This window comes from Aedes aegypti, chromosome 2 (assembly GCF_002204515.2).
Source record: "Aedes aegypti strain LVP_AGWG chromosome 2, AaegL5.0 Primary Assembly, whole genome shotgun sequence".
NCBI lineage: Eukaryota > Metazoa > Arthropoda > Insecta > Diptera > Culicidae > Aedes > Aedes aegypti.
In genome coordinates, this window is record NC_035108.1 from 358,261,769 (window position 1) to 358,273,927 (window position 12,159).

Here is a 12,159-nt window from a genome sequence, read left to right on the forward strand (position 1 = left end):
GACTCAGCATAGGTATCAACTTTGTTCGCAATTCTTCGAAAAATGACAGGTCATGTTTGTGGAGCTAAAAGCCTATACTGTGTAACCTGAACTGCCGTTGACCGAATATATTTTTATAAACTTAGTTGGGTATAGATGTAAAACGTCAGTATTTTGGAGATCACTTGTTATGCTTGAAGATCTAAAGACCTGACCTCTAAATAGTTATTGGAAAACCTTAAACATATGATACTCAAAATAGGGTATAACTCCACTATACGATCCTGTATGAGTATTTTGATTGTTCACGATGTTCCAAAAGGTCATTTGTTACACTAGATGTTCTCAGATAACGTTGAACACTAATTGCACTAAATCTTGGTACAAAATAATTAAGCGAGTTCATATGGGTATCAACCTTATTCTTTATCGTTCAAATGATCACTGGTTATGCTTGTAGATTTGAATTTGAGTTTTTGAATAACTTAAAATAGTCGTTGAACTTCGAACTGCAACTTAACTGCATAAGCCTGTATGGATATTTTCATTGTTCGCAGTCTACTGAAAGATCACTCGTTACGCTAGTAGCTCTGAAGGCCTGTTCCCCATGGAGCTTGTGCCTGACCTTAAACACCAAGTCAAATTAGCATGTACCTAACATAGTTTTTCACAAGCTTTGTCACACAAGTTATGCCCCTCGTGTAAAACACTATTTTCGTACCGTCGATCCATTACGTAAATGAAGGTTTCAGTGTGCTTCCAACCAAAAATTCAAAACCATCCATTCGGATGATTGTACACAACGATCGCTTCCAAGATCATCGATTTGTTAATACGTTACATAGCAATCATACATTGATCGCCCCATATTCCACTACATTTGCACTCTTCATCTACATTCTATATTCCTTATTGCATAAATGATCATCAATTTCACTCATTCTCCACACTTCGCCCAACATAAAAAACCTCCATACTGTTGTGAATATTTCCTAAAAACCTTCCTCTTCTCGGTGTGATCCTGGTGTGTTGTGATTCCTCTTCGGGACCTATTGTCTTTCTCCCCACGCAAAACTCCGTTTTGTTGAAAACCCCGTGAATCTAACAACCAAAAACAAAAAAAAACAAAACAACCACTTCCCCTTCAAAACCACCAAACAAAAATCCTGTGCAGCACCCATCTGTCTACCGGAGAAGAACGAAGATTTTCTAGGGAAGTTCGGCTGGGCGGCCGGCTGGGGAGCGCTCAATCCCGGCTCGAGGCTGAGACCGAAGACGCTGCAAGCGGTTGACGTTCCTGTGCTGGATAACAGGTGAGTCCATTTGGCCACGGGGGGAATCATTTAATGTTCTTTATCTCGTGTTGTGCTGTACAAATAAACAGAGTTTGCGAGAGGTGGCATCGCTCGAACGGAATCAACGTGGTAATTTATCCGGAGATGCTATGCGCTGGCTATCGAGGCGGCGGCAAGGACTCCTGCCAGGGTGACTCCGGAGGGCCACTGATGCACGAGAAAAGCGGACGATGGTATCTGATAGGTGAGTCAGTAGGGGAAAGTTCTCTAGTTTTTATAGTTGGGAAATAATAGTGTCCTGACAAAAAATCATCTCAAAATTATATCATTAAGGCTAAGTAGCCCGTCATTCGTTTTTGCAACAATGATGACTTTTCAGCTTGCATTTCAAAGTAATAAAACTCAGTCTTGATAGTTTATATTGACTTGAAAAAGTATCACTGTACGCGCTAACATGCATAAAGTATGCTGATACTTTTTCAGCTGTGTCAGTGCAAAACAAACTGATTTTCTTTGATTTGAAATCGTGAGATGAATTAGCAACTATCATCAACGACAATTACAAATTTCAATGACGGCCTACTTCGCCTTAACTAACAGTCACCCAGCAAGCTTTGTATTGTCTATTGGCTTTATACATACGTACCGTTTTGTCTCAAATTCCGAACATGACTCGTTTTCCGAACACTCGACTTTAAACAGTGATATTTCAATGAAATTTTTGAAATTTCTGCACAAAATGATCAATTCGAGTACAATTAAGTCATCCATACAAAAGGTATTGAGAATACATATTAGTTTTAACCTAGAAATTCGCTGTTGTTCAGAATGTGAGTCATGTCACAGAATGTCAGTCAGTTATTATTCCAATCAAATCTTCAAATCAACTCAAATCTTTTGACTATAAGATTTTAAAGAACACTTACCGTTTTGTCACAAATTCCAAACAGACTCATATTCTTCTTCTGCTTGGCATTAACGTCCTCACTGGGATAGAGCCTGCTTCTCAGCTAAGTGTTCTTATGAGCATTTCCACAGCTATTAACTGAGAGCAATGCCCTTTTATCTTTTTTAAATCCTGTAGGGTAGAAGCACTGGTTTTGGCCATACGGCAGTTGTAGCCATAGTGGATTATACACCGTTTTACATAGCCAATCAGCATGGAACCTTCTGTGTTCAGTAGATCACATTCATATGATAGAGCTACATTAATTTACTTGTCCAAATTGATTCAAAACATAAGAAAAACAATCAATTTTCCTTATAATTTTAACTCCCATACACCTAATTTGGCCAGCGCACTCCTAATTTGACCACTCTCATGAGAAATCAATGCGATTGGCCAATTTGGGAACCAAAGTTAGTTCTCTGGCCGAAACTGGTCCCGTTGGTCTATATTGACTAACGGGATTTTAAAAACGAAAAAGTGATTATAGCTCAGTTTTGATATTTTACACACATAATATGGATTGAAAGCTTGCATCTGACATATTTGTAGTATATAAACGGCTTCTCATTTTATTTTTATTGACATTTTCTCTTAGGCTGGCCAAAACCGGTGCTTTTACCTTACTCGAAAAAAAATGCACCAGACAAAAGTGTTTATTTTAAGTCAGTTTTTCTTGAAACTTTCAGGGAATGAACTAATACATATGGATTATGTTTCGGCAAAATTACTTTGCTCAATGTCCTTTCCTTCGCTGAAAGCTTGCACCTTTCCCTTAAGGCCCCTCATTACATTTTGTGCAATGGTGAAGCCAACCTTTTTGGTCACTTTCATGCATGTTTTCATCAATTCCAGCTCGTTACCTATAGCTCAAAATCTTTCCAACGGACGAATTTCTGGTGAATTTGTGGGGGTTGGCGCTTTTTGGTACAAAAACAACGTTATTGTCGCTGTACCAATCCAACGTCGATCGCGCGTAATAACATGATGCCAGATCCGGCCAAAATAATGTCTTGCCTCAGTGAGACCGCAGGAAGGGCAACAGATGCTTCTGGAGGCACTCTGTGCGGTAAATTTCGCTGCTGATGGTACCCGTTGTAATGTACGGTTTACTCATTGGCATTTGGCCTGCTAGAGCAAGTATTTTTTGGCGAATTTGTCCATTGTTTTCTTCCTTATGTCTTTCGGAACATCCAACCGTGATTTGGCAACGTAGAACTCCAGCCCTTGCTTTGGGTCTACCTTGATGTAGGTGTCGTCATCCATAACCATACATTTCTGTTTCGTTAACCACTCTCGATACAGCTTCCTTGTGCGGGATTACGATGCCTTGTTTAGTTTATCACGCCGGTTCGGTGCCTTCCTGACCTTAAATAAACGCAACCCAGCTCGTTTCATGGTTTGCTGAACGAACCAGGAGGAACACTTGGCCTTCAGAGCCGGGTCACGAATCGAAAGGTTCGGATTACGCTTAAAACAATCCAACACCTTCCGGGCCTTCACAGGGTCAGCTGTCTCCGATTTTTTTCCACTTCCTGCCCGCCGCTCGGTCGTCTGGAAATCCTTAAAAGATTTTACCACTGGAGAGACAGTTGAATGGGTGATTCCCAGTTGTCTTCTTGCTTGCAGTCGGATTTTCCATGACGGCGCGAAATGATAAAAATGGTGCATTTTTTTCGAGTACAGGCCTTAATTTTTGGGATTAGTTATGATTTTCTAGTTCTAGCTCGCGAATGATTTATGCAGTTCAAAAAGTATGACGATTGGTATTTTTGTCATTGTTTTTTTAAATCTGGATCACTGTGCCTCAAAAGCACATGAAACCTAAAAAACCTTTATTGGTGACTCCACGCGCTTACCAACAGTGATATTGCTGAACGCAGAATTTTCCAAAGAGATTCCAGGAATAATATTTGACAATCCTTTGGAAATCCCATGAAAAATTAAAATGTTCATGAAGTTCATGGACAAAATTTCAAGGCGAAGCTTTGGAAAAACTGTTGAATGACCATAAGAAAAGAAAATCTAGACAAACACCGGAATAAACTCATGAATGTATTCCAGTTATCATGAAAAAATATTGTCCCTGTTATATTTTGTATATTGTATGTTTATTATGGAAAATCAGTGAAGAATTGTTTAAGCAACACCTAAACTAATTCTTTGAAGAAACGTTACAAAACAAACTTGAAACTTAAAACCTAAGAAATCCATAGAGAAATTTCTTAAAAACAAAATTGACTTATTCCTTGATGAATGACTGAAAATTTTGTGGAAATTTAAATCTGTGAGTTTTCTTCAATCAGGAAACAAGGGTAAAAGAAAGAGGAATGTTTTTCTGCAATCCATAGAAAATTATCTGATTATTTTTTTTAGAAACTTCTGCAGTACATATCCCAAAGTTTAGATATGTAGAAAATCGAGAATAGGAGTAATCTTTGAAAGAAAATGGAAGAATAATATAAAGAACAGCTGAAATTATATGCCATGAAGGAATTTCTCCAATTACGTGTGACTTTAGAAGCCCATGAAGAAATCTCGCATGAACTCCTTATGATACTATTGTTGGAACAGACAGACCTTATGGAAGATGGTATAGAGAAATCGGTCACGTGTTCTTGATAATACATCTGGAGAAATACATGAAAGTTCTTAAAGCCATTACTGAAAAAACATGAATGTATATCGGATGAATTCCTTAAGAAATCTTTTAAGAAAATTGTGATATTTTTAAATACACGTGTAAAATTCTATAAAAATATATGAAGAAACTCCTGGATGTAGATATCCTGAAGCTAAGCCGGAATGACTTATCAAATGAGTCTTATGGGAATCTTATCATATTTCTGGAAAATCTTGAAACAATTTTGAAGCAATTCCTCCAAAAATATAAAGCAATTTCTAGAGACATTGTTTAAGTCATCCTGGTAGCAAATACGTAAGATATTTTACTCGAAACTCAGTACAAATCTTTGCAAGACCCCGAAGAAAAGGAGGTCCTTGAGGAAGTAAGATATCCCAGCACTGCTACTGGATTCTCAAAATAATTTAATAAAATTTTTTAAATTTTTGAAAAAAAAAAATCCATGTCAAAATTCCTGAAGAAATGCAAGGATGCAATACCCAGTGGCACAGTCGAAATACATTCCTGACGAAAAGTTTTCCGGACTGAAGCGGGAATCGAATAGCATTGGGCGATTTTGAATCGATGTTTCAAAAATCGATGTTTTCATTCCGATTAATCGATTTTTTTAATCGATATTTGGAGCAACTAAAATTAGGTGAATCGATTTTCTTCATTCGATTTTTTGATTCAATTCATTTTGTTGAAATTAAATAATATTTCTTAATAAGATGACGAAAAGGAAACAACATTTTGATCTGATCTTGAGGTATAAAATCTGTGTTATTGAAGTTTAAAACTAATCTCATTGAAATATGTTAAATTTGTGGCAAATGCATTTGGTTTCATTTTGAATCTCATAAATTTCAATCATTATTCGTTTCGAACCGATTTAAAAACATCGATTCAAATGATTCGATTGAATCGTTGAATCGATTCAGCGGCTCAAATGTGAATCGATTCAGTAACATCGATGTTACTGAATGATTACTGATGTGAAGCTGAATATGAAGGCCAAATGCTTACAAGTCATTTACTTTTTAAGTTATTTTAAAATTAAAAACACCTTGAACCACGGAATACGCCTAAAGGTAGGCAATTTCCTAAGGGAATTCTATATTCTATAGTCCTATATTCGACCCCCAGAAAAAGAGGAACAGTCAAGGAACCATCTGGGGTGAACCATCTTTAAGCCCCACTTTCACTCTTAAAGTAGCATATGAAGCACACAAGTCTCGTCCCGGGATTATGAGGGTTAAGACTCAAGAAGTTCTTTGAATTATGTTTAAAATGTTAGCAGCCAAATGTATCAATAGTTATTTCTGTCTCCTTTTAAATAGTGTGTTTCAATTTTAGTATTTTCATCTATCCAAGTGACATTAATTTCATTGTTGTTGTAATTTAAAATGCGAAATTTTAAAAATTGTTCTTAACTTTCATCAAATATCTAACGATATGTGTTTTAAGTTTTTTAAGTTCAGTATAGGTGCAAACGTAAGAAAGCGTCTGAAATAAGAATCATGAAGAAGTCCGCATATTTTATTAATTTAAAATTATTAAGGATGGAGAATCAAAATCTCCATTCGTAAGTCAATTGTTTTGAAGTCTCTAATACGTATATTAATCTATCAGAGTGTTTTATTTTATATGCTCTTCGATGAGTTACACAGTTAACTCTCACTTACTTGATATTCCGTATCTCGATATCGAGTTAGAAAACCATAGTAAAAGTCTGGTTTCATGGCTAACTCGATGGTCCCTTGGATAGCAGTTGCACTGGTTCTTCTGTAACTCGATACCTCCCTAATTCGATGGTCCCTTCCTGGGAGGGAGAAACCGATACAAAATTTCTGTACGTCAAGGAGAGCCGAGATTTCTGCTGTCACGAACTGTCACTGTGAGCCCGGATCTTAAAGAGAGGACAAACATGAAAAAGCGCGTAATTTATCAAAACATATTTTTGCATTTTATCCAAGATGACAACAATCGGTTGAAATTCAATTCCTGCAAGTCCAAAAGCAATGTCACGATAGCATCTTTTATTTTGATAGAGCGTAAGTATTGAAACACGCATCTTTTTACTCTTTACAAATAAAAATGAAAATTAAAAACACAGAAAACTATGGCCCTTTTCCCATGTTTGTCCAGAAAGATCGAAGGTGCACAACAAATGAAAACTAGCGATTTTCCCCAAGCCTGCCTTGATTGTCGTTAGGGAGCTGGAGTTATCTTGCAGTTTGGAAAAGTTTTGTTTCATTTTTCGTGTGTAGTATCGGTGCCTCCCTCCCAGGTACCTTCAATTTCGAGTTAGGGAGAGTTGACTGTACTTCACTGATGCCTTAACTGTCCATAATATAAATCAAAACGGTACCTAAAGGGATCGTTCCTTTACAATCTCAAACAAACAAATAGCAAAAAACCGTAGGAGTCGGCAGAATCTGTGAAGCCTTTTGGATCATCATTTGAAAGTCCCTATCCCAGGAATATCATGAGAAAACTTTATAGAATCCAGGAAATATTCTTGGAATTTGAGACTTGTCTCCTGTTATTGTGCTATCATAATCTATCATTGTTAAGATTCAATATTATATGAATCCGTTAAGAAGCTTTGAAGAAATGCTGGCTAGGTTTTTGGGAAAAATGCATTTTACAAGACAAATCTTAAAAATGTATATTTCTGGTGGAACACCCAAAAAATATTAGAAAAAAAACTCTAAAAAGATCCCTGTAGTAGTTTTAGAAGTTATTCCTGAAAGCAATCACTAGAATAATCTCTTGAGCAATGTTAGGAGTCATGAAAAGACTGCAGGGATCTTTTGAGAACCTTAACCTAAGAAGACCCTGAAGAAAGCTGAAATTTACTGAGATTTGCTGAAGAAATTTAAGTCTGAATTCCTCCAAAAAGAATGAAGTGATTTCGAGAGGAGTGAATTCAACCTGATTGTTAAATTGATCAATGAGTAAATTATTCTTATTGGTTTCTGAGCCGAGAAAAAAATTGATTTATCTAACGAAATTCTTGGTAAAATACCTGGAAGTATCTTTGAGGATTCCGTAGAAAACTTTTCGAATAAAGATGTAAACATTGAAGGTACTAAAAGCAAACAGTTGTAAGTAACATTTTAGTCTATTTTTATTTGAAAACAAAGGAACACATGATTCGCAAAATACTGGCACCGTTCATGGTTCAAATTTTATTTGCAAGAGTTGTTAAATTACTCAAACTTTCAATTTTTTTCTGAATAGAAGGTTACTTACTCTCCTTTGCTTCTAACATCCTGAATTAATCCTTAAACAATCACTAGAGAAATCACTAGAAGATAATCTTGAAATAATTGCATCATTTCATTGCAGTAATGATTCCTGGAGTGATGGAGAGAAATTTATGCAAGACTCATGAGCAGATACTTCTTTTTTCTGGCGTTACGTCTCAACTGAAACAGAACCGGCTTCCCAGCTTAGTGTTCTTATGAGTCATTTTTCGAATTTTCCGGCCTCTTCCCCCTCGTGGTCTTTTGTCCATACAAAAATTTTAAAATTTGTGTGAACCTTGGTATTTTGCGAAACTTAAAGACGAGCCTTTGATAACCGAGAATTTTCTTTGCCAATCATTCATTTTTGCAAGTGTTTGTCATATCGTAACATGATCCTTGAATTTTACATTATTTACATTGATTTAAACATTTTTTAACATAAAAGACTTCACTATACAAAATCGTTAAGACAAACAACGTTCAAACAAGTTACATCGATATTGGTGCTCTGGTAAGAAACAAAATCGTTTCACACGCTGATCAGTTTCACCATACCGATCAATTTGATCCGAATTAACTTTTCCTTGGCAATATGCATAATATAATATGTAATTTAATTTTGTTCATTGAAACACGGTGTGCAAACCAAGTAACAGGTTATCGACACCAAGAGTTCATCGTTTAATTCCAAATAAGGGTTGAAGCACCGGTTTTTGCCATAGCGCCAATTTTATACACAGTTTTACATAGCAAATCCGCATGAAACATTTCATGTTAGGTAGAACACATTCACATGACAGAGCTGCATTAATTTATTTGTTCGGATTGTTCAAAAAGTAACACAGCGTAACAAAATTGACATTTTGTGCGTGTCTCAAGCATCAAATTATGTGTCTCTAGTAGATTTCAAGTTGCTATATCTGATGATGCCGTTCTCAGAAATGTTCCAGCTCGACATAATTTTTAGCTAAAGGTCGTCAAAGTTGTATAAAACACTGTTTTCATTGATATTTACATGAAATTTAAAGTATGATTTATCAATTGTTTTGTAATCTAATCCACTAAACTATTTTTGAAAACGGCAATGGAGTCAGCAACCCTTAATATAGTTATTACGGGATTTCCCAGACAACCAAAATATACGCATAACGAAATCACCTGGAGGCTTTGTATGTGCAAAATTTCACTTATAAGATGTCGCGAAAAGGCTTTCTACGTCCAAAAGTGGAGGCGATATGCGTGCATATATTATGTGATGAATAATAACATACAATGCGAGTGTATAAATAGTCCACCGAACTAACCTGTGATCTTATGCGACTTAACTTATGATAACAAATGTTGATTTGACAGCTGCTACGAATTGATTCGACTTACTTTGTACGAGTGTACGGGACGAAACAAAATGAGCAAATGAACTCAGAGAAAAAGCGTTCTATGCGAGGAAACTCATCAATTTGACGAGTTTATCCACGGTGTTTTGCGAGTTCGATATAATTAGTATGAATAAACGAGTTATAAACTGAACTTTCATGCGATTTCTGGTTGTCTGGGTTTGGTGTTTGAGACGAAAACGTATTTTGCAGTGTAATGAAAAAATAATTTTGTTTGTAATTTTAACTTCATTAAACCTGAATTGCCATATACCACTGATGCTTCTATCCTACATAAGAAATTGAATTCTTGTTTTACTTGTCTAATCCTTTCATCCCCCAATTCCAGGTATCGTGTCAGCGGGATACTCCTGTGCCACTCGGGGTCAACCCGGTATCTATCATCGCGTCGCCAATACCGTGGACTGGATTTCACACATCGTGCAGGTGTCACAGCAACAATAGCTAAGAAGGAACGAATCGACGAGGCGTTCTGATTGAAAAGAGGAGACGAAGCGTGGAAGAACCAGAGGAGAAAGCACCAACAGTCACATTTTCACGGAGCATCGAGAGGAATGTGCACCCGAATCACCCCTCCGAAGAAGCACCACCCCCCAAACGTATTTCATTCGGACGAGAACCAGTCTCGTTCGACGCATAAACTGTTGATCCTTGCTCTTCACTTTCCGGTGTTAGTTCTATTTATCAAGCATTGAAGCGAGTTTTATGATTTGAGAGAAACTTGAACAAAAATTATTTATGTATTTATTGAATTTTACAATGTAAAAAAGTGAAGCCTTAAGTGCACTCGAAGACAAGCTAGACGTATTTATGCTGAAAAACCTTCTCCAGCCTTCGGTTCTATCCTGCTATTGCGCGAGATCTACCGCTTCTGTAAAGTAAATGTGTTCTTTATAAATGAGAAAAATAAACCTGATTGTGATATATGTACTGATGATGAGAGGATCCTGGGTGAAAGCTAGCCAATAAACGTTAAAAAAAAAACAAATAGTAAAAGTGAACAAAGCACCCACCAAGCGAGGAATCTGAATATGAGTAAAAAAAAACAAATGAGACAACACTAATAACATGTTTCTGTGAAACTGTTCAATTAGTCTGAGCCCTGTACGTAGTAATGCAAACAAGAGACAACCACACAAAACGTCGTAAAACTAATTCTATCACTTACTATACAGTTTTCTGAGAGCGCCAGCCGTGCAGGCCTTGCTTCGAAGCGCAAAAGATGAGGAGCGCACGTGCCAATCTGTACCGCTTAAGACGATCAGTCGAATTCTTTATGTAAATAAGCAAGCTATCTGTAACCTCTATCCGCCCTAAATTTTCCGACCTCCCTCACGGTAGGCTTCTATCAAGCCACACACCCCCACACGCCTACGTAGGTATCAGTTTAGTCGATTTTTAACAAGAGGAAAAATGATTAGTAGATAGCTCGCGATCGCCACGCGACTGAAACTAACGAAAAAATAATGCAGCAGGAAAAAAAAAACAACTCGATCAACTATCAGACTAGAATAGAGTGGAGGAACGCCCCCCAAAATTGTTACCAACATGAATATATGTATTTTGTAATAAAGATGAAAACAAACGAAAACGAGTCGAAACTGCTAAGAACTTCGATCCGAAACCCCAGATTGGATGCATAAAAGCAAACCTCAAAATTTTAAGAGCACACATTTGGAGAACCAGACAACCGTTGAAGCTGAAATTTTGACTTGCTAGTTGTACCAACCGATCAAATTTTTAGTTTGAATGGATGTCTGGTTCTCTAGATTTGTGCACTTGAAAATTTGAGATGTGGCTTCGATGCATTTTCATCATGTAGGAAAATTAAAATTTGTTTAAAGCATTTATAGGAATTAAATCCCTGGAAGAGAAAACATGGTCTGCTTCAGAACTATTCGAATAATGTGTATCGTGAAATGCGATAGCTACACAGAATTTGGATACATCATAAAGTTTACAAAGCAGTTACTTTATCTGAATGAAGCAGAATCAGAAGTTTTTGAAATTTCCTATCTCGATCCCTCCACCGGGAGCACTATTTCTTACTATAGTAGAATATTCAAATCTCAAATGAGAATCATCTTTGATACAAATCATGCAAATCTGTTGAGTTGTCTAGAAGAAAACTAAAAATAACAATATGATGTTCTTGAACTTTTCTATATCTTTATACGAACAGTTTGGCACCAGCATGCTGTAGGATTTTTTTTTTAAATTTCTTTATTAGTATCATTCCAAACATTACATTCATTATTTCTTATATCTAGGTGTTCTGTGTTATTAGACAACACTATCATCCTTATTTGGTAAAACAAATCTAAGATTTTATTAACATTTTGTTAACAACATATTACATTTCATTTGCCGTAGCAGTTCAGATTTTTTACAGCTGAGTTGATTTCACCTGCTTATAAGAGAAAAAAAAAACGCTTTGAATATACTTAACCTAACTTAACCTAAACATATAACGCATTAATCGTGGCAATAGAAGATTGTAACGATTTTTGCCTGAAATTATTAATGATTGTATTTGACATTTGTTCCAATGTTTCATCATTGGATATTCTATGTAACTCATTGGTACTATACCAGGGAGGAAGCCTCAGAATCATTTTCAAAATTTTATTTTGAATTCTCTGCAGAGCTTTCTTCCTGGTATTACAAC

The 12,159-nt window shown here is 36.4% G+C and overlaps 1 protein-coding gene across 4 annotated transcripts in view; it reads left to right on the forward strand.

Annotated features, from left to right (window-relative positions):
- The window catches only part of LOC5566250, a 227,610-nt gene extending 216,538 nt beyond the window's left edge, over positions 1 to 11,072 (forward strand). For all 4 annotated transcript variants that reach the window (XM_021846415.1, XM_021846416.1, XM_021846418.1 and 1 more), the window contains 3 exons: positions 1,154 to 1,292; positions 1,364 to 1,518; positions 9,820 to 11,072. In XM_021846415.1, the coding sequence (XP_021702107.1) occupies positions 1,154 to 1,292; positions 1,364 to 1,518; positions 9,820 to 9,935 (410 nt within the window). In that variant the 3' untranslated portion in view covers positions 9,936 to 11,072. The remainder of the gene's footprint in view (positions 1 to 1,153; positions 1,293 to 1,363; positions 1,519 to 9,819) is intronic.
- The last annotated feature ends 1,087 nt before the right edge of the window (positions 11,073 to 12,159 follow it).